Source organism: Sceloporus undulatus, chromosome 5 (assembly GCF_019175285.1).
Source record: "Sceloporus undulatus isolate JIND9_A2432 ecotype Alabama chromosome 5, SceUnd_v1.1, whole genome shotgun sequence".
Classification (NCBI taxonomy): domain Eukaryota; kingdom Metazoa; phylum Chordata; class Lepidosauria; order Squamata; family Phrynosomatidae; genus Sceloporus; species Sceloporus undulatus.
This window is the reverse complement of record NC_056526.1, coordinates 173,611,765-173,637,604: the sequence shown is the minus strand read 5'-3', so window position 1 is coordinate 173,637,604 and position 25,840 is coordinate 173,611,765. Positions and strand designations below refer to the sequence as shown.

At 38.7% G+C, this 25,840-nt stretch overlaps 1 protein-coding gene across 1 annotated transcript in view; it reads left to right on the top strand.

The window, feature by feature from the left end:
• Positions 1 to 24,478, top strand: part of PDLIM5 (PDZ and LIM domain 5) — a 140,769-nt gene extending 116,291 nt beyond the window's left edge. Inside the window, exons 16-20 of the mRNA XM_042469706.1 lie at positions 9,918 to 10,089; positions 17,131 to 17,311; positions 18,082 to 18,202; positions 21,468 to 21,583; positions 23,115 to 24,478. Coding sequence (XP_042325640.1) covers positions 9,918 to 10,089; positions 17,131 to 17,311; positions 18,082 to 18,202; positions 21,468 to 21,583; positions 23,115 to 23,204 — 680 coding nt within the window. The 3' untranslated portion in view covers positions 23,205 to 24,478. The remainder of the gene's footprint in view (positions 1 to 9,917; positions 10,090 to 17,130; positions 17,312 to 18,081; positions 18,203 to 21,467; positions 21,584 to 23,114) is intronic.
• The last annotated feature ends 1,362 nt before the right edge of the window (positions 24,479 to 25,840 follow it).

The following is a 25,840-nucleotide window of genomic DNA, read 5'->3' as shown; positions in this document are numbered from 1 at the left end:
ACATAGCCAGGAAAACCAACAGAAAATGATGGATGCCAACTGTGAAGGCCTTCGCCCTCACAGAAAAAGTTGTGTTTTCATGATTAGAATTTTGTCTAATTGAGGAACAGAAACTATCATTATGCTGAGCAAATGCACATCATAAAAATGGACAGTTATTTAATGAAATGGTCAGTTTCAGTGAAATACCATAGCACATAAAAGTTGTGATTTCATCTGTTCTGAATTCTGAGAATCAAATGTTAAAAATATGCATATAGGAATCTATCAGTATCTGCTCTGCTAACTCTATGTGTTTGTGTGTGTGTGTGTGTGTGAGAGAGAGAGAGAGAGAGAGAGAGAGAGAGAGATTTGTATCTTCTATGATGAAACCCAAGGTCAGATATATAGGGCTTCACAGGTGGTCATCTGTTCAGACACTGAGTAGATCCAAATGTGCTAAACATAAGCCACATTTCTACTCCATCTGCTTTCAAATTGTGTCCTGGTACCAAATGTATATAGAAGAAGGCGAGATTATTTATCCTGCAGTGACCCAATACTGTATAAATAGACTTTGTGTTTGGCATACCACTTGATTCCTGGGAATTAAATTGACACAGTACTGATTTGATTTCATTTTTACTTCATTTTTACCTCTGCTATCTGAGTGCTTTGAAACTGAGTGGAATGCAAATTTAAGTAAATGCCTGCATTTTTAGTTGCCTGAAAGTCTTGTGTAGAATTGCAGATTCAGTAGCATAATCAGTGCTGTTTGAGTCTGACAAATGGACTGTCTGGCATTAATAATTCCAAATTGTTTTTCTGTCATGAGGCGGCATACCACAAGCTCTTGCAAGTTAACTAATGTGAATTCCTTTGTAGCCAAGCAAAGTCTATTGTGAAACCACAGCAAAGCTATTCATAAATGTCAACTATTTACGCTGGGGTATTAAGAATGTTAACCATTCAAAATCATTGTTGGATACATATACACAGACACACACATGTGTATATATGCATGCACACACTCATATTCTTTCACCACCCAGAAGACATGTTAAGAAGTAGATTAATCTTTAATTGTTTATATTTATTGTATTTTGTATTTAGTTATTAAAGTGCTGTGAAATAATTCATACCTAGATGCTTACATACTAAACAATTATAGCACTATGATTCCACTTCTAATTACTTGGAAAAATCCTAAGGAATCTGGGGATTTGTTGTTTGAATAGGCAGTAGAGTTACTCTGGCTAAAAATGTAAATGCCTCTTCCTCAACTGCAAATCCCAGAATTCTATAAAGTGTTCCCATGATATTTTAGATGCAATTATAATTGTAATGTGATTATAATGAAATTATAACTCTAATTATAGCACTATAATTGTGTGGTATGACTAGGGGAGAGATTATTCTGGAACTCTTATACTCTTCATCTCTCTGATATTTCCATTTATTCCCATTAGCTTCTGTTAAGGAGAAAAATGGTTAATATGCATCCATGCCTTTTTCCTCTTCTGACCAGCTTTGCCTTCCAGCAGTGGTGTTTGAGGCTGAAGCCACTACCCCTTGGGCCACTATTCTATTCTGACATGTATTCTTCTTCACATGGTACAGATCCTATGGCATTTGAGTTTCCCCTGCTCGCTAACTAGGCAGAGTTGTGCCCTGCTACCTCACTCTTAGTTCTTTGAAGAAGCTTCCCAGTTGTCTGGTTCCTCTGCCATATATGTCTGGCCTTCCTAATATGCTTCTATGTGTTGCTTGTTGAGAGAGGTTCTTCAACTTCATTCCAATGTTGCAAAGAAGGCCCAGGGCCAAGACAGATAACAGTATGTTTAAATAGAATGCATATGTAAAACAAATCTAAAGTAAAGATATGTCCAGCATTAATGTCGGATGAAAATGTATATAAATCATCAAGAATATATTCAGAAAGCTGTCTTAAACAAAACAAAGCATTCTTCCTGCCCACCTCATGGCAAGAGAAAGGGGGGGGGGGGTGTTGACTGTTAAGGGTTGATTAGTTAATGAGCCTGATTCACTCCTGTAACATATACTTCTGCAAAGAAGGTGCTATCAGATCAAAAGGGTAGCATTTGACACCAACTTTGCATGGGTTGCTATGATTAGACTAGATGCAGGCAGTTCAAAATCAGCTCAGGTGTTTCTACATTGCTTTGAAAAGGACAATGAGACAAATGTGGTTCAATAGCAAATTAACTTGGGTATATAAAGGGTCATGAAAATGAAGCTGTTGGTGAGAGTTAGTGTAAAATTAGTGAGGAACTAAGTTTCCTGTTGTCTTAAGCTGGCTCTTAATTTCCTTTCTAAGCAGATCTTCTACTTTTCCCATCCTCCCTTCTTTCCCCAGACTTTTGTAAGCTTTATAGAAGAGTTTGCAGTGTTAGTTACGTTCCCTGCCACTGAATCCTTTATTGAGTGTCTTTTGAAACTAAAACAAGCCAATTGGTTTTTTTTTTTTTTTTTTTTTTGGGGGGGGGGGACTAAGACCATAATGGGCAGTGCTTTTATTCTGAACAGGCCTTGTTCTTTCCAAATTATTATGTATTCTTGCTTATATAGTACATATATAATAGTATGTGCATTTATTACATTTAGATATTATATAGACTATGTGTTATATGCCAATATTGTACATGTATAATATATTTGTTGCTGTTATGTATTGTCAAGTCAGCAACCTATGGCAACCCTATGAATGAGAGCTCTCCAAAAGAGTCTGTCAAGTCACCTGTGATGCAGATTTTGGATTTTCCAATTTCCTACCGCTTTGCCAAACATTACTGCCTTTTCCAGCAGGTTAAGTGATTTCATGATATGTCCAGAATATGACAGTGAGGGGTTCAGTCTTGATTTTCTCTCATACTCATTTATTTGTCCTTCTGGCAGTCCATGTATCTCCATAGAACAATCACATTTCTGCTCTCTTACAGCACTACATTTCAAATGCATTTATTTTTTTTCTGTAATTTTCACATCTATACATAGAAATTGGCATCAGTGATTTCAGCTTTGGTATTTAGTTATATATTTTTGCATTCAAGGATCTTACCTAGTTATACATACATCTAGATGAGAATCTTATCAAGTTACAAATACATTTAGATGAGGACCTTATTTACAGTGTAAGTACAATCAGCCATCCATATCCATGGATTTTGTAACCACAGATTCAACCATTCACAACTTGAAAATATTCAATATGTTAAATAAAATCCAGAATCCTGGATCATAGTCCTATGTTCTACATTGAAAAGTGGTCATTATCTAATTTAATGGTAGAAACAAGCAGCAAACATATTAAAACTGCTCAGAAATTATTCTGGTGGTTTTGAATGACCCTCATTCCTGTGAATGTGTGTAAAGCTTGAATGAAGTATAAATATATTCTGTTTTGGCTTGACTGTTTCAAAACACTGTATGGTTGTCTCTAGAAAACACCACATAACCAAAAAAATATAATTGAGCATAAACTGGGCATTCGGGTTCCTGTCTAACTCTTACTATCCCCCCCTTGCATTCTCTCTCTCTCTCTCTCTCTCTCTCTCTCACACACACACGCACGCACGCACACACGCACACATGCACACACACATATATTAAAAAAATCAAAACTGTTGTATTATGCCAAATTTTGAGTGGTTCAAGATACTGCAGATGAGAAAGTGACCTGACCCAAGCCAATGCAGAATGTTCATTTTAATTAAGAAACTTCATAGCCCATTTAATCTGAGCTCTTTAGAGATGAAAGGCTAGCTACTATAGCAGGAAACTAACTCTCTGAAGTTACAACTGGGCCTCTGATGCACCTGTTCTGATTTTTCATGGTACACATTCTAGCATTCTCAGTCATTTTAAGAAATGATAACAGTATAATCCTTCCTGTTCTGCCTTTCATCATGAAGGGATTTAAAGCTTTAATTGTATCCCACAAATTCACACACACACACACACACACACACACACACACAGCTTTGCATTTTCTCTTTTCCTTCCCTAAGCCCATGCTTTTCAGAAGATGTAAGTGACTAAGTGCCTCCTACATTCAGCATAATTATTTTTTAATTTATATGTTATAAGCTGATAAACGACATCCATGTTGGCTGGAAATAAGAGCTGGGGGAGTTGTTATTATGTAAGAATATATTAAGTCACATTTGTGTTGAAAAACCTTTGTCCAGTAGTCTGATGATGCTATATAAATCAGCAAATTGCAGCACTTCAAAATGAAATGTTGGCACCTTATTCATAGAAGTAGCTTTGTTATTTATAGAATTACAGGATCCTATGTTTAAGTAGGCATTAAACTTTTCAGCCTGTATTGTTGCTGGGGGGGGGTTGTCAGAGAAAGCTTGACTCACGTAGCAGACTTCCCTCCCCAGCGCAATTATTTATTTGTATTGTGATTCATTATTTGTGGATAGTATCAGAGTGTGCTATTGATAAAACAAGTCTCATGTTTCTGTTTTCATGCTGTAGAAAAACAAAACATTATATTTCAGTTATCTAAGGAGATAGAGTGACAATAATCTGCAGGTAGTTTGGCTTTATTTATGTCTTTGTGGTTAATTTATTTGATTTATATCCCTCTTTTCACCTAAACCTGGGTCTCAAGTTCCTACAAACTTGGGGTTTTACTTCTTTCTTCCTTGATTTGGGAGAGCCTGGCTGATACAGTTTCATGGGATAATGCCAATAGGGGAAATTAAATATTGGAATTGTTGAATTCCAGTAAACAAACGGATGGTTAGAGCCATCCTAGCCAATTTAAATAACTATAGCCAGAAAGATGAATTCATCTCAGGAATCTAAAGGAGCTCATGGACATAATTTTAGAACCACTTCGAAATCTTTCAGGGTTCTTGGAGAATGGGGAAGTTGGATGTATTGAGCAGCTGAAACACATTCCTTGACCTCCCCCCACCACACACACACATTTCTAAATGGAGACATAATCTTGAATGAACATTATATTAAAGTATGGCATAGACATTTGTAAAATGAAAAGGAAAGATTTCGGAAGAACATGTATCAGAGGAGTGTCATTTTGCTACTGCGGATACAGAATGATTATGAGTTGGCTGTCAGGTTGACTGTCTTGTTTCTCATGTAAAACTGTTGCACTTGCATTGTATTCTATAGTTTATTTTATTGCTTGGCCCCATTTTGACATTTTTATTTTATTTTTTATCCTGTGTTTCTCCTTCTTATAATCCAAGATAGCTGTATTTGCCTGATATTATTGCTACATGGATTAAAACAACAGCAGCTTAGAGGTCAGCACTGATATACCACCCTAAAGCCTACTCAGAGCTTGGAATATTAGGTTTGAAAATTAATTGATAAAGTTAATTGTTAAACAGAATAAACACTGCTAACTAAACTCATTTGATTTGCCGTGTTATTGTTAATTAATTGTTGGTTGGGACATTAGTGCTGTGTTATGCCTTGAGATTTAGAGAGTGTGACATGAGGTTGTTGATGACCTCTGGGAACACATTTTGTTACTGACGCCTTCAAAAGTTCTCTTTCTGTTGTTATAAAGTTGTCTTCCTTGAACCTAAAATTTTTACTCACATGAACTACAAAGCCCATAATAGAATCATTACCTAGAAATGGTGATGGTCCAGCACTCTGGCAACGGTCAGGTTGGGGAAGGCTTTTCCAAAACATGGGATCTCATCTTGCAGTCTCTTCCATTTGGTTTGTCAGTAATCTGCATCTCTCCTTTCTATCTGCACCAATACATTCACTTCACTTGTTCGTCAAATGCCTTATTTCTAAAAGATTAAGATGGCGTGATTCATTGCAAATATCACTATAAGTGGAAAAGCTACAAAGATTGGTCAGTGAATCTAGTTGTGGAGAGCCTGAATCTGAACCTGAATTTTAAAAAGAGTCTCAGAGTATGTGCAGAATGTTTTTCTATGTAACTGAATCACTGCCCTCACACTCCCAGTGAAGAAGTGTGGTCTGCAAGCAAGAGCGGTAGACTGTAGGTTTTGCATGCAGCATCCAGGGATCCCAAATACAATCAGTGGCATCTGCAAGTATCTACCAAGTCTACTGTTCTCTACACACATTTTACATCTTCAGTATTATTGGAAAGATGTAGATAAACAGCAGAAAGGAAAGGGTACAGAAAAAGAAAAGAGAGAGGGAAAAGACAAGTGAGAGAGAAAAATATTAGGGATGGGTTTGAGGAAAATCTTTCATTTAATTATCAGAGTATAGTACTGCATGAGTAATACACTAAAGAATTGTGAAAAGACACAAACACTTTCCTTTCATATAGGCCCAGGGAGCACCTGCCTGTTGTCCGAAAAGGTCTTTCTGAAAGTATATTATTATATAATAATTGTATATTGTAGCACAGTATATAATAGAAATAAAATAGAAGTTAGAAAATATTTAGACATATATTACTAATTAGCATTTGCATATCATGCTTTACTTGCAGAATGCTTTTCAGAATTCATTATTTGCCTTTTTGATAAACCCTATGAAGTGGGCTACTATTATATTCCCACTATAGTTAGAAAACCTAAGCTGAAAGAATGAATTTTGTGGCAAGATTCACTTAAGTTTCAGTGCCTTCTTCTAGGGTGTGTGTGTGTATGTGTGTGTGTATGTTCCAGGGCTTTACCTGGGATATATGAAGAAAATGAGCTCCTACAGGTTTTTCTAGAAATTAAGCTTGTCACCTATGAAACATACTGTTCGGTTATAAAAATAGTTTTGGATAAGAACAGTTTCCCAAGGAGTACGTCTTTATTAGAGAGAAAATAGTCAGCAAATGTGTTTGTACTATTATTAGGGCCGTTAAAGGCATACAGATCTACACAAACACATTTCCTTTGGCAATCTCCAAAGAATATCTAACAATTTTCCTATTAGTTGACTTCTGGAAAATTAAACACCAAACTATGTGAGGCTGGATTAAAAGGTGCAATTTGTCAAAAACCACACCAGATAAAGCTTTTCTCTGACAAAACCTCTCTCTCCCACTTCTGTTATCTCCACTTATTTGTAGACTTGAAGGACATTTATAATGTAAAACAAACTGCTATAGAATAATCACTGAGTCATGGTGAACTGCTTTAGAGATATGAGATAGCAGCTTGAAGCTTGCAAATGCTACTATGTTTTCCAGTGATGAAGAATTCAGATTTGGTGGTGAATCAGCCCTGTCCCCAGTATTACTGTATAATATGTTCTGGTTTGTATATGTGTGTATGACAGAGTGTGCATGTGTATTTGTGAGGGGTGTGTCCCTGGTATACATCATTAAAGTCTGTGTAACACTTAGCTAAAAATGTTCATATACTTCCTGTTGCCTTAGGGAGTGGAAAAGTTTCAGAAAGGTGCCAGTATTATCTCTAAACTGACCTAACTTCCATCAAGTTGTCAACTTCACAGTTTGATTAGATAGAACATTTGAATGACTAAATTAATCTTGCAATGGAATGGGCAAAACAGAAGTGGATTAAAAAATATATAATGATCAAATGCAGAAGTAAAAAACCTGAGCAGCTGTTGTATTGATTAACAAAACATTGATGTCATAGATTTACTTTGAAATGTGCCTGTGTTCTTTTAATTTTGAAAACAATTTATATGTGCAGTTTATCCATAAGTAGTTCATCCTCACAGTTTTTTCATGCTGTATTTTTATCTTTATATTATTAATATTTTATTCTGAATTTCAGTTTGTGTTTGTTTATTTTTTAATGACTGGCTGTTGACAAAGGATAAAGAATAACTCCCTTATTGGCGGAAACCTTTCATAGTCATACTTCAAATAATAATAATAATAATAATAATAATAATAATAATATGATTTATTTATATTCCACCTTTTCTTGCAGAATCAAGGTGGATTACAAAGCAATGGAAATAAAATACAAAATACACCCCCCAGCAGTTACATCAGAGCAAACATAATACAATGAATTAATTATTCAAAAAAGTAAAAAATACATTAAAAAATTACAAAGTACAAAAAATCCAAAATACATAATATAGCATAATAATCAAAGCATAATATAGCATAATAATCTAAATGACTATCCCCAACTCTCCCCTAGTAGCAAAACAACAGTCTGTTATCAATTACATATCTAAAGTAGTTATCCTCTAGGCCGGTGCAGCCGGCTGTTCTGGGAGTGTTGGAGCCGGCATAAAGTACTGCGCCACGCTCCTCTGCCTCCTTTCTTCCAGGTGGTCCAGGGAGGGGTCAGGTAGCCGGTGTTTTGAAGGTAACACTCTCCAAGGGCGTCTCCTATTGGCTGATATTTAGAGCCCTGAACATTGGATTTGTCACAGTTCTGTGTCTTTTTTATATGCACACTTGTAAGGGACCCAGAGTAATGAGTATTGCTGAGATTTCTCACAGTTCCAATTTCGGTACCATTTTTGTTCATACATCAGTGCAGGTGTTATTCAGTGTTGCAGAGTGAAACTCTGGACGCTAATCACCAAAATACCTATTCATATATATATATATATATATATATTTCTTGACCATGGCCAGTGGCATCCCTGTCTGGGGTGTTACCCAGTGTGGGGAGTTGGGGCCAGAGAGCACTCCCCCCACCTTGCAGCCATGGTGGATAGAATGTTGCTGCGTCAGCAAGGTGTGGGGGCATGGTTGGCTCTCTTTGCAGCCCCCCCGGCCTTCCGAGTCCCATGTGGTCATTCCCACGTGGGACTCAGAAGGCAGCCAACCCCCCCACCACTCCTGGTCTTCTGAGTCAGGACCCAGAAGGCAACCATCTCCCACCCACTCCCTGACTTTCTGAGTCCCACATGGCCATTGCTGCATGGGACCTGGAAGAAAGCCACCTCCCATCCATCCCCCAGCCTTCTGATTCTCATGTGGCCCTGGCATCATGGGACCCAAAGACAGCCACCTCCCCCTGGCCTTCTGAGTCCCGTGTGCCCATTGCCAAGTCCTGGAAGGCAGCCGTCCATTCTTCCAGGGTGTACTACCCCACCAGGTGACCTCCCTCTGGGGGGTGTCAGCCGGTGTGGTCTGGCATTGGCTATGGCTGACCAAGGTGTGTGTGTGCGTGTGTGTGTGTTGCCAGTAATATCACTCCTCGTCTTGCTTTTTAAAAACTGTCTCTTACAGTTTACAGATTTCTCTTTGTCCGCACTGTCAGAAGAGGACATACCATTCACCTGTCATTTATTTGCTTGAAGTTTCCTTTATTTAACTTACTGGTAGTTTGCTACAGAGTCATGCTGTATTAGCAGCATTCAAACAAAATAGGATTACAGTTGCTTTATGGTTGTTTAGAGTTTGCTTTAGAGGTTTTTTGAAGTGTATATTGGCAATAGGAAGATCATATATAATACCAAACTCATTTGAATTTTCTCACATTAGACATAGGCTAATGTGACATAGGCAGTAACTATGGCTGCCATCCAGATTTCATTTGTCAGTAAGAATTTTGAAGTTGGAATGAAGTTTTGCCAGTCTGTTTTAACTTTTGTTCAGGCTTTTTACAAACTTTTAAAATGTTTCTTGTTAGACTGAAATTTCTATCATTTGTCAGTTCTTTGATTAAATTGGACTTTTAAAAGTTCTTGAAAATTTAGTTTATTCTTCTTTAGACTAAAATTTCAATTAAGTGTTCATAGATTCACCAGTTTGGATAGAATCTGTGTAAATTTGGAAACACATTTTAAAGATTTCAGTATTCATAAATATGACATAGAGATCTACCAATCCATATGTACCTCCACTGAAATAATCACTCTATATTTATAAATGTAGCAGATTGTTCATACATTATCAGATAAATTTATCAGTATAAATCTATTTTAGGCCTCAAAACTTTGTGGAGGTTATTACTCCCTCATGGCAAGCCTAGTTTAAGCTTTCCTTCCATTTTATTTTATTCCAGTTGGAAGTGGTTGGACATCAAACAATAATGCTAGACCTGGAGCAACTGTCTCAGGTGAAAAAACTACAACACCAGCTCCACTAACAGATGAAGACACTTTAGTGCAGAGAGCAGAGCATATTCCAGCAGGAAAACGAACTCCAATGTGTGCCCACTGCGACCAAGTGATTAGGTTTGTAACACCTTATATATATGTTTTACATGTATCTTATAAATTCTTAATCTGTACAGTTTATACTTTAGGGCATAATTCTCTGTGCATAGATTGAGACCATTCTAAGACTTTTGAGACAGAGCATTATGTGTTATACAATAGCCAATATTTTCCTTTCAGAACATGATTTTAAAGAACTTATTGGTATATCTTTTGCATACATTGTGCATGTATTTAAATAAGCACTCAGAGATAACTGTATGAAGGGGGGAGATGATCTGCTCTTTTTTCAGCCAGAGAAAAGGTGGCTTTTCCCACCCTGCCATGCTTCAGGGCAGCATGGGAGCGTGCAGCTTTTCTCACCCTGACATGCCACCGAAGTGTCTTGAAGCTGCCCACATCTGGGCAGCCACCTGACTTCTGGGCAGCATGGGAGTGTGTGGCATATGAACGCCATGTTCCCAAGCTACCTGGACAGCAACTTTAAAGGGCCATCTGTTCCAGCCCAAATATGTTTAAAGACAAATACTGGAAGACATAGAAAGAAAATAGTAGTTGGCATCCATATCAAACGTCATACAGGAATAATGTATAGGAAAGTTTGTTAGGAGTTTACCTGTCATGTTCAGAAGGTGAAGCTGCATGTAACAGATGTTACGATAGTCTAGACCAGTGGTCCTCAAGCTTCCTAATGCCGCAACCTTTTAATACAGTTCCTCATGTTCTGTTGACCCACCCGGATAGAGGAGCGGTGTCTCGGTTCCTAAAACCATCGGAAATATGTGTTTTCCGATGGTCTTAGGCGACCCCTGTGAAAGGGTTGTTCGACCTCCAAAGGGATTTCAACCCACAGGTTGAGAACTGCTGGTCTAGACAAATGGTTGTTGCTGCCAAATTAGCATCCAACAAGAGACCACTACTTACTGACCCAATGACATTGATGAAAGACGACCTTTATTATTGCTGCAACAGACTTTAGCAGTGATGGGCTTAATAATATTCATTGTCCCAGTCTGCTGAGACCTAAACCCAGCTGTGACCAGAAACTGAAGTGTGGTGTAAGTAAAGTAGTATAGTATATTCGTGGGTCATTGACATAGGGAAGGTATCACCATCATCATGAAAAGCTAGCGTAGTTACCAGGACAGACTGGAACTTGAAAATTTTCAGTCTCACTGAGCCATGAAGCACATTGAGTGTCCTGCTTCAATTTCTCTCTCTCAGTGTGACTTATGTCACAGAGTTGTAAGGAGAAAATGAGGAAGAACGTCATGCACTAAACTCTAGTGATGGAAAAAAATTTCACTGGACTTAGGCCTGATACAGATGGGCAGAAAGTAGCGCCAAAACACCACCCCTTTCTGCCCCACCAAGTGTTGCGGCCTCCGGGAGCCTTAAAAAGAACCCACTCCCAGCGGGTTCTTTTTAGGGTGTGCACACGGCACCATTGGCACCCTCGCACGTGCTGATGACATCCATGCAGTGCGGTGCCATTTGGGCACTGTGCCACACATAGGACAACATGGCAGCCCCCATGTAGATGGAGGCACACCATAATGGCATGGTAGGACTCAGGAGTATGTGGTCGTTCTGCTCTCCCGAGCCCTAATTTCGGTCCCAGGATGGAACTTTTTGCCTGTTTGTATCAGGCCTAAGTTTCAGGTCTAAATACCTTAAAGCTACCAGATCCAATCTGATCTTGTAAGCCAAGCAAGCCCTGGTGATATTTTGATGAGAGACCACCAACAAATACCAGGTACTGTATGTAGGTTTGTTTTGGAGGAACAAACTGGGCAAAACCACATCTGAGTGTGTTTCAAGGTTGCAAAGAGAGTTACGTGTGGTGCTCCTGGTGGGAGAGACCTCTTTATCTTTCATGTTGCAGGGAGTTAATGTATTAGCAGTTTTCCCACTTTCATTGCAGTTCTTGGCCCCTAACTTCCACAAATGTGGAGGGCTGACTGTACAACATAACAGACAGAAACAGGCGGACAACCACCTTAAATTTATAGCACAGATGAATGAAGAATATATCAAATGATAAGAATATATTTAAACACTGAATGAGAATGCATATTAAAGTCACCTGGCAATACCTTAATCAATATATCATGTTCTCCTTACACTTTTGCACTACAGTGCTTTGGGGAGCTTGTGATAGCCTTCAGGATTGAGTTTTTAGCATAATTACAGTTCATGCCCTTTGAGACAGTATTACCTATGAAAAGGTAAGAAGTGGATCAAGTGACATTCCACTGCACACCTGTTTTGCAGCCAAACCTAATGTAGACTTGATTAGTTTACACAAAGACATAAAATAACCATGGCATGCAAGTCCCTAAAATTTAAGAGAGGCTATCTCATAACTTTTTAATTTTCATCTTTAATTATTGATATGATTCTCATCTGAAAGGTCTCTTTGTAAAACTTGTGTAATAATAATAAAATCCAAGATAGAACGGTTTTTCAATGTACAAAATAACTATTAAATCCTTGTAATATGCATCACATGGAAGGTAAGTTGGGAGAATACAAGGATTCTTGGTGTGTCTTTGAATGCTACAATGACCTAAGTTAGTTGTCATTTTAAAAACACATGACAAACATGTGCACACATGCCTATTTCTCAGGACCTTTATGGCTGATGTATTTTCCCTCTTGTAATTTGCATGTAAAAGAGAATTTTTTGAAAAAGAAATCTTCAAATTTTGTTTACATGTTTTCTCTCACTTTTTTATTAAGTTAAAATATTTATCATGGCATTTGTCAGCCATCAACAACGAGTTTTTCTCCAAGACAGTTTTTAAACTAAGGGGCAAAACAGACCGTCCCTTTGTGCCAGCTTGAGGGCAGCATCAGAGCATGGAGTTTAGACACTGCATTCTCTAACGCTGCCCCCAAACCATCATCAGGCCGCCTGCCTGACCACACAGTGGGCAGCTTTACAGCATTCTGGCAGTGCAGCATTTATACGTCACACACTGAAGGAGCACCGCAAAGCTGCAGTGGTGACAGAAAAGCTAGCTTTTTGCCAGCTCAAAAAGGAGTGGCATTTTGCTGCTCCTTTTGGTTCTGGCATAAATCTGGGTTGGGGGCATGGTGTGCAGTTGCCACAGCCACAGCCCGGCATTCTTAGGGGGAGCATCAAGTGGCCCCTTTAGGGCCATATGTTTTGGCCCTAAGTTTTTAGCAGCCCCAGGGCAGCTTCTGGGCAATCGAGCGGTGTGCAGCGTGTAAACATTGCACCCCTGGAGTGTCTTGAAGCTGCCCCTGTGCTATTGGCCAGTGCCGCATCCAGCGATCTTGGGGGGGGGGGGGGTGGCATGTAAAGGCTATGCTCTCGAGCCACCTGGAAGGCAGCTTTACCAGTCCATCTGTTTCAGCCCTAACATAGGAAATTGAGAAATCAGCACATTATAAAAATGAGACATTTAGAATAAAAATCTTTATTTTTATAATCTATTAATGCACATTTAAGAAATCAAATCTGGCTTTTGTATTCATCCACAACTTTATAGTTACAATAGTTACAATAGTATAAATTGATACCATTCAACAAGCGTCTTAATCTACATAGTTGTGCTCTTTCAGTTATTGGAGTGCTCTGACAAGTCCAAGAAAGTACTATCTACTCATTTGATTAAGAAAGATTCTTTCATACATGGGAGCACCTTCTGTGTCTTTAAAAAATCCATTTTTAAAACTGGTCCTAAATAACTGAAAACAGTGTAATAATAGAAAACCAAATAAGTACAAGAAGATGGCCCTTTTGTTTCAAACTGTCTTTGATCATTAATAAACAGAGGCCACAAAACACATTCTATACCAGGCAGAAAGTCCCAGCAAAATATTTAAAGGACTTGTTCATGATCCCATGAAAGTATGCTCAGATCAAAGGGGGTATTTTTTGTTTTTTATGTTTGGCTCTAAAGATATCCTGTGAGTTGAGTAACAGCCATTTCTTCCAATATGTATCATTGGTCCAGATTTTAATTCACATTACGTTATACACAGCACATGTTCTGACACCTGACTCATTGAAAGTAATGTTCTGTGGATGTTTTGATCTTATGTGTGATTTATTCATTACATATGATAATGTCAACTGCACAATTCAGTAACATATTCTGAATCTAGTGAGATATTGGATTTAATACTGATTTAAACAGCTTTGATTGTAATGTCAAACCTGTGAAATGGCAGGAGAAAACTGAAATGTATTTTAAAAGTCCTTACTAAATGTAGCAGATGGTATCAAAATACCACACACACCCTTCCTGCTTTGTTCATACTCAGATATATCATATTAGAGCAGACAGTTGGAAATTTGATCTTACCTGGGGCCAGAAGAACCTCTTCAGTGTTGGTCCTTTCCTAATGAGTTTGGTAAATTAGTCTGTGCTGACACGGTGAGAAGAGAGCACTTTGTTGTACATAAGGACTTGTATTGTTTGATTGCTACATAACTGAAAGGGCATTGATGTAAAAAGGTGCTTGTACAAAGGTTGGAGGGTATCAGGTTAGGTCACTGTTTGCACTGTTCAGGTTACCACATGACAGCAGGGGCGTCTCTCGAATTCTAAACTGATTTTATGAAGCTGCATGAAGGAATTTTTTAAAAGACTCAGTGCAGTATGTTCTGAAACATATACACAGGGGCCATGTAGTATAAAAAAGATGGATTTACAAATGAAATAGCATGCATTCTTTTTCTAGACATTTAATTTGTTGTATAAACTAATATAATTTTTTATATAAACTAAGAGCCTTTGTTCTTTGGTAGAGAAAATTGATAAAGTTAAGAATTTGTCACCTGGCATCAGTAGAAGTGTAGTGTCTAGACTGATGGAGGAAATAGTGCCACACTATTCTGCTTTGGCCAGACCTCACCTTGAATATCATGTCCAGTTCTGGGCACCACAGTTCAAGAAAGATATTGACAAGCTGGAGCATGTCCAGGGGAAGGTGACCAAAATGGTGAAAGGTTGGGAAACCTTTATGAGGAGCAGCTTAGGCTGTATGAGGAGTGGCTTAGATAGTTAGGTATGTTTAGCCTAGAGAAGTGATGATTAAGAGGTGACATGATAGCCAAGTTTAAATATTTGAAGGGATGTCATATTGGGGATGGAAAAAGTTTTTCTGCTGCTCCAGAGACTAGTACAATTTGCTTACTTATTTATTTATTTTATATAGTTCAGTTCTATGCCGCCTTTCTCCCAAAAAGGGACCCAAAGTGGCTCATGAGATAAAAACATTATTAAAACATCACAATAAAAATACAAAAACCATTAAAATTATCTAGTTAAAATAGTATAAAATTAATACAAAACATACAAAAGTTAAAAACATAACTGAAACACACACCCCATATATATATTTAAAAAAAACACCCTGCTGTTATTATATGTTTAAAAGCCTCCCTAAATAAATATGTTTTGGCTTGCCAGCAAAAGGCAAAGAGGGAGAGGGCCAGCCTAGGTTTGCCCAGGAAGGGTGTTCCAGAGGGTGGGAGCAGCCACCGAGAAGCCTCTTTCTCATGTTCTTACCAAGCGAGCTTGGGATGGTGACGGGACTGAGAGAAAGCCTTCCCTGGAAGATCTCAAGGCTCTAGCAGTTTTGTATGGGCAGATGTGGTCTCTCAAATAGCCTGGACCTAAGCTGTACAGTACTTTATAGGTCATGACCAGCACTTTGAATTGTGCCCAGAAACAAACTGCTAGCCAGTGAAGCTGTTTCAACAAGGGAGTTATATGCTCCCTATAACATAGAGCAATGGATTCAAAAGAGATTTCACCTACACATTAGGAAGAACGTTTTGACAGTAAGAGCTGTTCAACAGTGGAACACATTCTCTCAGAGTGTGGTGGATTCTCTTTCTTTGGAGATATTTAAACAGAGGCTGGATGACCATCTGTCAGAGGTGCTGTGATTTTGAGTTCTTGCATGGCAAAGAGTTAGACTGGATGGCCTTAGAGATCTCTTCCAACTCTATGATTCTTTGATACTAAATAAATTAGACATTGGAGTTGGCTAAAATTATTATAATATATTGAAGTTTTTCTAAATCTTCAGTTGGATGTGCAGGTGTGACATGCTGTGGAGTTGGAAACTGCAAAGTATGAAATTTGGGTTATACAGTACTCCCGTGCCATATGTGGGTGCACCATACGCAGCTTTCAGCTTACGCTGAAAGCCGCATGCCAGAAAACACAATGGCACACATGCCCATGGTGCGCACACCGCACCACATGCATGAACCCCTTGTTTTCAATGGGACTCAAGCATTCACAGAATTTTCCTTACGCAGGGGAGGGGGGTCCAGAACAGATCCTCCCGTAAGGGAAAGGCGTGTTGTATTTTGATCTGTAGACTGCTTTCACCCTGAAGGCACCAGACCCATCTAACTATGGAAACCAAGCAGAGTCAGTCCTGGCTAGGTCTTGGATGGGAGACCGTCAAGGAATGCCAGGTGTTTGTACGCTATATTTCAGAGGAAGGCAAAACTACCTCTCAGTAATTCTTGCCTTAAAAAAACTATGAAATTCACGGGGTCACCATAAGTTGACAGGTGACTTGCAGGGACATGCAGAGGGTGCTTTTAAAAAAATAAAACATTTTGTTCCCATTTAAAAATTAGTGTTCTAATTCAAGGTGAAACATAAATGTAATGCCTATAGTTGTTTTGTAATTGTTACAATTGTTACAGTATGGCTATCCTCACATTTAAGGCTTCACCAGCTTGCATTCTCAAATTAGTTTTGATTACAGATGTGTATAGCTATTTGTAAGATGCTGCACTCCTGCTTTTTAAAAAATACATAATTTTCAGAGGTGTGTAAATCCATTTGAAATGTTAGTTTTTAAAAATGAAATTACCTGTATATTAAAATTATTAATTTTCTCAATATATTGTTTAGGTAGCAGTTATACTTTCGTAGTACTGTTATCAGCATATACTTAACTATGCCATGTTAAATGTAAAATTAGCATCAATCGCCTTACTTTTCAATGCGTCTAATTGCAAATTTCATAATGTTTTTGTTTGTTTATTTAAAACAGAGGGCCTTTTCTAGTGGCCTTAGGGAAGTCTTGGCACCCAGAGGAATTTAATTGTGCTCACTGCAAAACCTCCATGGCTTACATTGGCTTTGTAGAAGAGAAAGGAGCTCTTTATTGTGAAGGCTGTTATGAGAAGTTTTTTGCCCCAGAATGTGCCCGATGCCAGAGGAAGATACTGGGAGTAAGTAATATGTTACTAAAGACTTGCAGTTGGAAACTTTGAGCCTAGATCACTTACTTAAACCAGGCACAGGGTATTTGAAGCTCTGGGGTTCCGATCTAATCTTCTGGAGTTCCTTAGATAGTTTTTTTGCCCATAAAACCATCATTTGGTAGTTTCTCAACTTTTATGAGGGATGTTTCTTATTATAAAAGGTTAAAACACTTTACGTTAAAACACCTTACTTACTTATTAAGGCTTACTTTATGGCTTTAAGATTTCAAGCTAAGAGTACCTGTGTGCATTTGACCCTACCCACCATGTGAATGTGGTCCCCAAAAAATTATTTGAAAATGAATTTGGTTTCTGGACTGAAAGATATTCAGCTGTGGTGAAGGGGTCCTCATTACCATGGTTTAAAGACTAAGAGGGGGGTGTAAAATCAAACACAACCTTTTAGTGAATTATAGTTTTCTGTGGGGGGAGGTTGTGGGGGGTTAGTGGATTGTCCCCTTGTCCTTTAACTAGGATTAAATATTATACTGGTGGTGAGAAAAATCATTTTAAGCATCCATACCACATTTCTGTGTTTTACCACTTTTAGCTTGTATAGAACAGTAACTGTAGAGTTGAATAGTTCTGTGTTTCAAGACCTACCTTTCTCCAAATCAGTATTTGTGTCCTGTGCCTTAAATGTACTGAAGTGTACAAAACAGCAGCAAATCAGCATTTCCAATTTAAATCTAGCAGTTTCTGGATTTCTCTCTCTCTCTATTTCTCTTCTGCCCTAGGAAGTAATAAATGCTTTGAAACAAACCTGGCATGTTTCCTGCTTTGTGTGTGTGGCTTGCCACAAGCCCATTCGGAACAATGTTTTCCATTTGGAAGATGGTGATCCCTACTGTGAGACAGGTAAGCATTTAACCACTGGGTCAGATACAAATCAGCAAAAACTACAGGAGAAAAAAAATAATTTAGCAGATTGCTGTCTTGCTGACTTACTTCATATTATTTCAAATTAACCTGTTATATTTCTCATGGTTACACTTGACATTATTTATTATTTCTTTATTTAAAAGACCTACTTTATGCAACACCTTGGACATTTGCAGAGTAGGACTTTCTTCAGTTAAATTTATTGTGACTTTTTCTGATTTGGTAGAAAAAATGCAGGCAACATGGCATTTCATTTTTGTTACTATTTGTAGTCTGTAAACTTAGACCAAAGGGATGACAGAAGAATTCTTTAGTCATTCACATGCTCAAGACTACATAGGCAGTTCTCTTGGGCAATTCACTCTGTGAGATGAACTGCTATGAAGTGAACTGCTGTGACTCCAGAGCAGAGCTCTCAACTACTTCCCTCAAAATCTAGGATCAACAGGTGTGGCAGGTAGTTCTGTGCCATCTGACATAGCAAGGTCTGATTCATCTTCTGAGTAGTATCCCTTCATTAGAACATGATAGAAGTAGAGTTGGTACCCACAAGAGTGGCACTTTTGTGAGTACCCAGAAACATTTCTTCATTCATCCTGTGTATATTCATCCACTCATAGGAGGACTGAATTCCTCTAATGTTGAAGAGAAGCTTTGGATCAGCTTTGCTTTCTGTACTTCATTATTCTGACACTTCATAATTCAAAGCCACTGAAGCTACAGCTTATAAAAGTGGTAATGCTGAAGTAAAGATTGGCTAGTTAATGTATCTGAAATGGGAACGGGAGTCAGAGATTTTTTCCAATAGTAAATTATTTCATTATGTTATTTCCCCCCCATAATGCTCCATGTCTGTCACAAACAATAGGAAATGTAGAATTAAAAAATCATTATTAGATTTGTTTTTTAGTATGTTCATTCCAGGATCCTTTATTTGTAGGATGTTTAGGTGATAGCATATTGGGCTTTTCCCTTTGAGCAATTAGGTTGGCAAAACCAAGGGACAGGTCTCTTCCAACCAAAATATGCCTCAGACATGACAACAGTTAAGGATAGATAGTATAAAAGCAGTGCAAAACTTGGGACAGTAGTGAAGCCACACAATAGAAAAAGTAGCCTAAGACACTAGTTTTGCATCCAGTGAGTACTCCTGCTAAGCTTCTCTAATGCTGTATTTTATTTGCCATTTGGAATCAGAGACTGCTGTTTAAGTTGTCCAGGCATGAAGCTAACACATCACTGACCTGTCTTTTGTAAACTTTCTGTGAATAGATTACTTCATGCTGCTGTTACCATGGTTAATGTAACAGGAGAAAAATCTTAGACTTTATGTCTGGGTTTGAAAAGGACAGAGAACAGAAGCTTTTCAGTCTGCCATGGCTACTGTTTTCTGTCTTCCATGAAAAGAAAAAAAGCTTGTAAACCTCTTGAAACTGTAAACAGCAGCCAAGTCAAACAGGCATACACCCATTTTCAGTATGAGACTGTGAAAAGGAGAGGGGAAGGCATTGTCAGATTTGAAACAACTCTGTTTGAATATGTTATATCAAAGCCAACACTCAAGTTTGTTAAGTTCTTTTGTGTTGAGAAAGTAGTTTGGTGGGTGTGACAAGGCTGCACCTGATGGTTTATAGAAGCCGCAAGGGATATCAGCAAAGAACAGAGAGTGTCACAGTACACAGACTGGGCTGTATTCAGACAGTGAAAGCATGGCTTAGCTCAAAGCCAGATAAAGTCAGTTCAGGTCCTGTAGTACTTCTGCACATGTGTGAGTTTCCCCATTGGGGGCCAGCTTCAAGCTGCAGCAGATCAGGGTTGCCAGTGGTACCAGACCAAGATCCACCAACCATGTTCAGGCCAAAAGGAGAGGGCAGCTCCAGACATACCTTCCTACTTGTTTCCAGGTTGTCATGAGCATGACAAAGTGTTAGGTTATGCAAACTGCTGTAGATCAACCACTTCACTGACTCCACAGTTAGGAAACTGCATCAGAATAGAAGGTAACAGAAGCCTCACAGTGCAAGAAATATGTTTGAGACCATGCACAGAGCATGAGCAGGACCATAAGGCCTTTAGTCATTGATGGCCCTGGTCCATTTGCTGGCTTTCCTAATGGCTTTAAAGCAGGAGTTGGCAACCTCCGGCCCACGGGCCGGATGCGGCCCGCGGAGGCCTTTCGGCCGGCCCCTGCCCACTCCTGCCACTGCTGCCGATTGCAGATTTTCACCGCTCCGGGCGCCACCATTTTAATTCTCAAAATGGTGGCGAAGTCTCACGTGACCTTTCCAGAGGTCGCGCGAGACTTCGCCGCCATTTTGAGAAACAAAATGGTGGTGGCGGCCTAGAGGCAAAGTCTTGCGTGACCACAGAAAGGTCGCGTGAGACTTAGCCGCCATTGGCGGAGGCCCCTAGGAGGCCTATTGTGGTCGTCGGGGCCCTGCTACAGGGCTCCAAGGGCAGCAGCAGGCCTCCGGAGGCCTGTTGCGGTGGCCGGGGCCCTGCTACAGGGCTCCAACGGCGGCAGCGGGCCTCGGGGAGGCCAGTTGTGGTGGCTGGGGCCCTCCAAGAGGGCCCCAGCAACGGCAAAGGGGCTGGCAAAGAGGAGGCCTCCAGCTCCTGCCAGCTTTTTTGTCGGCCTCTGACGGGGCCTGGGGCCCTGTCAGGGGCCAGCAAAGAGGGGGAGGCCTCCATTTCTCTGTTCCCAAGATGAGGGTGTATCTACACTGTAGAAATAATGGAGTTTGACATCACTTTAAGAGCTGTAGCTCCATTCTATGGAATCTTGGGATTTTTAATTTTACAGGATCTTTAGCCTTCTATGCCAAATAGTGCTGGTACAACACAAAACTACAAATCCCAAGATTATCTAGGATGGAGACATGGCAAAGTATCAAACTGCATTGTTTCTACAGCACAGATGCATCCTTATACCAGCTGCTAGTTCATGGTCTGAATTGCCTTCTCCTTCCCTCCACGTACTATTGATAAGCATTAGCCTCAGCTCATCCTGGGGCTTGACAGCTTCCAAGAGCAGAAAAGGACACATAATGGTAAGGATGGAGCTATCCTTCAATGTAGTCTGTGCTTACACTTCCTGATCCTTACTAATTCTGTTGCATTTTGATACATTTCTAGAATGTTAGTCAAATAATCTATACTTATTACATTGTGTTTGTTTTTGTTGTTTTGTTATGCAAATGAAGATATTCCTTTTAAAATGCCATGCTTACATGTTATACAGATTATTATGCCCTCTTTGGTACCATGTGCCATGGTTGTGAATTCCCCATTGAAGCTGGGGACAGGTTCCTGGAAGCCTTGGGCCACACTTGGCATGATACCTGCTTTGTGTGTTCAGTAAGTATAAATATCTATATTGTAACTTTATTTATTTTTGGCCCCTGGAGTTCCAAATTCAGGATGCTTCTACAGAAAAAGCTTTGCCTGTTTCTCTGCAACCTAACCTCCTGCAGTGGTAGTTCATACAATGAGGCTTCTAATTGTGATCTAAGATGATGGGAAGATGTGGTCTTACAGAAATTCTAGCCTCAAGCTAATTAGAACATCAAATGAACAAACTAACATTTTTGAATGATTTTGGAAACAAAATGTATGCCAGTGAAGATGCTCCATGACTAGATTTTTAAACAAACACTGGATAACAATATAGCAAATGCCACAACTAGTTGTAGTTTCTGAACAGTTTTCAAAGGCAGCTCAGTCCAGACAAGATGAGATGAAACATGGTTCACTGAGTCCAGATATACTTTCCCTAGTAGGGCAATGGCATTCCTTGACATTGACACTTTCTGAGATTCAAGATCAGTAATGGATATAACAGTATATATATCCAAAGCTGCATATAGGGTCATCCCATCAAGAAAAGGTTGTAGTTTAATGAAAGTGCCATCTGTACATAAAATCAGATGGATGGTGATGCAAGACAACCTTTTCATGGAAAACTCTTAGTTATGGAACTACTATTCTAGAAAGTTACAGCTAATCTCTTACTTTTCTTTAGATGGTTCATGTTCTATTCTTATTATTTATAAGGCCCTCTTTGGTATCACATGCCATGGTTATGAATTACCCATTGAGACTGTTATTTGTTTTGTTTTGTTTTGTTTTCATTATTAAACTAGCATATTCCTGGTTGGGTGGCATGGGATAGGATGGCTATCCTGGAAGAAGGTTTGGCTGGCTGGTACTTTAGCAACATTCCACATTGAATGGTTTATTGCAAGTCCCAGTTTCTCCTGCACCACCCCCAGAAAGGTCTAGAGGATGTAGAACATTGGGCACTTACTGTATATACCTGACTATAAATAAAAAATTGGTGCCCAAAATTGACCCTAAAATCCTGGATCAACTTATGCATGGGTCAGTACAGTAATACTGCTTAGAAAGGTCCTGAAAGTGATGGCTGGATGACCCACTCTCTCTGCCTCAGCAGTGATTTCTGAAAGAGATGCTCAGGCAGGGAGTGTATGTGAAAGAGGTGATTCCTTCTCAGTCTGATGTTACAACCTTCTATTCCCATCCTCCTCATCCTCCTCTGAATCTCTCTCCCCACCAAATACCTCATTTAACTCCACTTCCCTTCCTCCCCAATCCAATGTTAAAACCTTATCTCCCCATCAAACAAACACCCCATTTAACTCCATTCCCTCCTTCCTCAATCTGAAGTTAAAACCTTCTCCTCCAGCAACAAGGAAGTGGTGTTAGGTGGTTGGGAGAGGTCCCTATACATCCTTGGTTACATTCCCCTAGGTTTTACCCTCAACTTACTGTATCCATGGGTCATATCAAAACCCATATATACTGTAATTATTATCAATATGTATTAATATTTTGAGTTACAAACAACATATTTTTATGCCATTTTCAGATATGCTGTGAGAGTTTGGAAGGTCAGACATTCTTCTCCAAGAAGGACAAGCCCTTGTGCAAGAAACATGCTCACTCTGTAAACATCTGAAATATTTGGAAGTTACTAAAGCAAACATAATAACAGGAAGAAAAAGTTGTCCTCTGCTGGTTTTCAATAGGCTTAGTAAAGTATTTATGTAGTGTTATAAAACTTTAGACATGAAGCTGTGGGAAAATGTAAGGGCTTATGCGAGTTCATGTAATGCAATAGGGAACATTTAGAGTGAGCTACGGTAGTAGAAAGAAAGAAGATGGATCTTCTTAATGATAACAAGCCTTCAGGATTATACTGATTTTCTCGTGGTTGTTTTGGTTTGGTTTTTATTTTTAAAAAGTTATCTTTTGCAAAAAAGAAATAAGTACAAAATGTGTGACTTTTTGTAGCTCAATTTACTTTGCCATTTAAGTGCCAACAAATGATAAAAAAGTTTATAGACACAAGATGATTCCAGAATTGAGTTTGTTACCTTTTTACAAGTGAAGCTGGAGAGGATGAAGGGATTCCACTGTAGATCATTAATCAGTTTAAGTAGAATCCTAGTTAGTATCTCTTTGTTGATGGAACACATCCACCAGCAAATCAGGGAAGGATGCTGTTTTCAGTATCACCTTGCCCTGATCCTCCCTACATCTTTTCCATCATCTGTTTCAGTGAGTGCCACAGTCCATCAGGGCAGAATGGGGCATAAAGGAAGGAAGGAGAGTCACTGAAAATTCTGACCTTCATTGCCCTGCTTGTGGAAGTCTCCCATCAACGAAGGAACGCTTATCTGCTTTCATCCTTTAAACTGGTTTATATTTTGTTTTTCAAAAGTATAACTAGAAATATGAAACTGCTTGTTGGTATGAAAGAGTACATTCATGTTGTACATAATTAGAGAACTGGAAATAGAAGATGGCTAAACCCTATTATTTTTGCTCATACATACAGAGATTTGCATTCATTTTTTTTCTTAAATGATGCAGAGCACATAACTAAAATTTTATACACTAGGTAATGAGATACTTGGCCATGCAGAAAATAGATTTTATGAGCATCCAGAAAAAAAATGCAGCTTACCTGCCCCTAAAATGTAGCAAATATAAGAAGTTTCAGGGGTTAATGGAGAATAAGAGTGGTTTAGATAATATAAGTTATCTCTTACATCTTTTTAGAAATGTACTTCTATTTCTGTGTACACATAGTACTTCTTTTGGTTTAATAAATACAAAAGGGAAAGGTAGAGAGTGAGAAAGGATTTATCTTAGAGGATTTATCTTGAAGACAAGATTCATACTGTATCATTGCACAAGAAAGTAAATAAATACTGAGATTATTCTTTTCTGCAGTGGTCTTACTTTTAGCTGCCTTCATTATATACAAATGTGTGAATTATGTTAACTTGCCATTTTAATACACAATGCTTTCTTGTCTGCCATAATCTCTGTGTGTGTGTGTGTGTGTGTGTGTGTGTGTGTGTGTGAATAAGTTGAGGCAATTCTTACATATCTCAGTCCCTTTCTCTGGTGATGGAAATGTGATATTTTATATTTCCTTTTCTGAGAGGAATTGAGAGCAAGAAGAGATACTGTAATTTTTCTTGTGTGAAAAAGTGTTTATAATGTATATTCCACCCTGAGAGGATCTGATAAATCACCACATGGACAAACCATTAAAATAATCTCTAAGCAAGTGATTGTCTCCCATGTAAGAGTGTTTGTGTGGCCTATATATAGAGAAAGCTTAGTTCAGAGAAATCTACAGTAGTTGTGAACCAAACTAATCCTTTCCAGGGAGCTCAAGTAATCTTTTCCAGGTGAGAGTTGATTTAAAAAGACAATTTAGCCATATTTTTCTTAGTTCTCAAACATTTCTCAAGAATGACTGAGAAAGAAAGTGTTGCTGCTTTCAATTATTGAAAGCTTTCTCATATTTTGATGAGTTTACAGACTAGACTTTAGGGTATGAAATACTCAGTTTTCCATTTTATTCATTCAACAGAAATGATACATACAGTATATCTATTTAGCTTTTGAACTTTAGAAACATACAGTGAATGGGCTGGATTCAGATTTAGTCATGCTTAGAACAGACCTGATGAAATCAGTGGGAATTACAGTAATGACTAACATAAGTCTCATTGATTTTAGCCTGACTTTAACTCTCCATCCAACCCAATGTTTTTAGAATGTTTTCTCGTTTCTTATTTGCAAGCAGTCACATGCCAGCTCTTCCTTGCATAGTTTCCATTGCCCCAGTCAAGCTTAATGCCTGGTGATTTTCTTGACTGTGGTATAGTTTGTGTTTCCAACTTGGGTTATCCTGTTCATTAATGTACGTGCATTGGAAGCAATAAAATTGCAAGTTCTCTTTTTTGAGAAGAAGAATGTACTTTATCTGTAACTATTGAATGTGTCAATTGATACAGATGATGATGTACAAAAGTATACCATAGCTTGCATGCAACATCTTGCTAAGCCAAGAATTGCTATTGTCTAACCAAGTGATGAGAGAAAGTTTTACTGTTTGTCTATGTTTTGGCTCAGGTACAGTCCTCCTGGCTGCTTGGCAGGATAATGCAAAAGGCTGACTTAACCAAGTGACTACATGCACAACTCAGCAAGTGGTTGTCTGCATTTCTCTTGAAGTATAGCCTGTATAATCTGTTACATTATTAATTTAGTCTCTATTAAATTCTGCAAAAC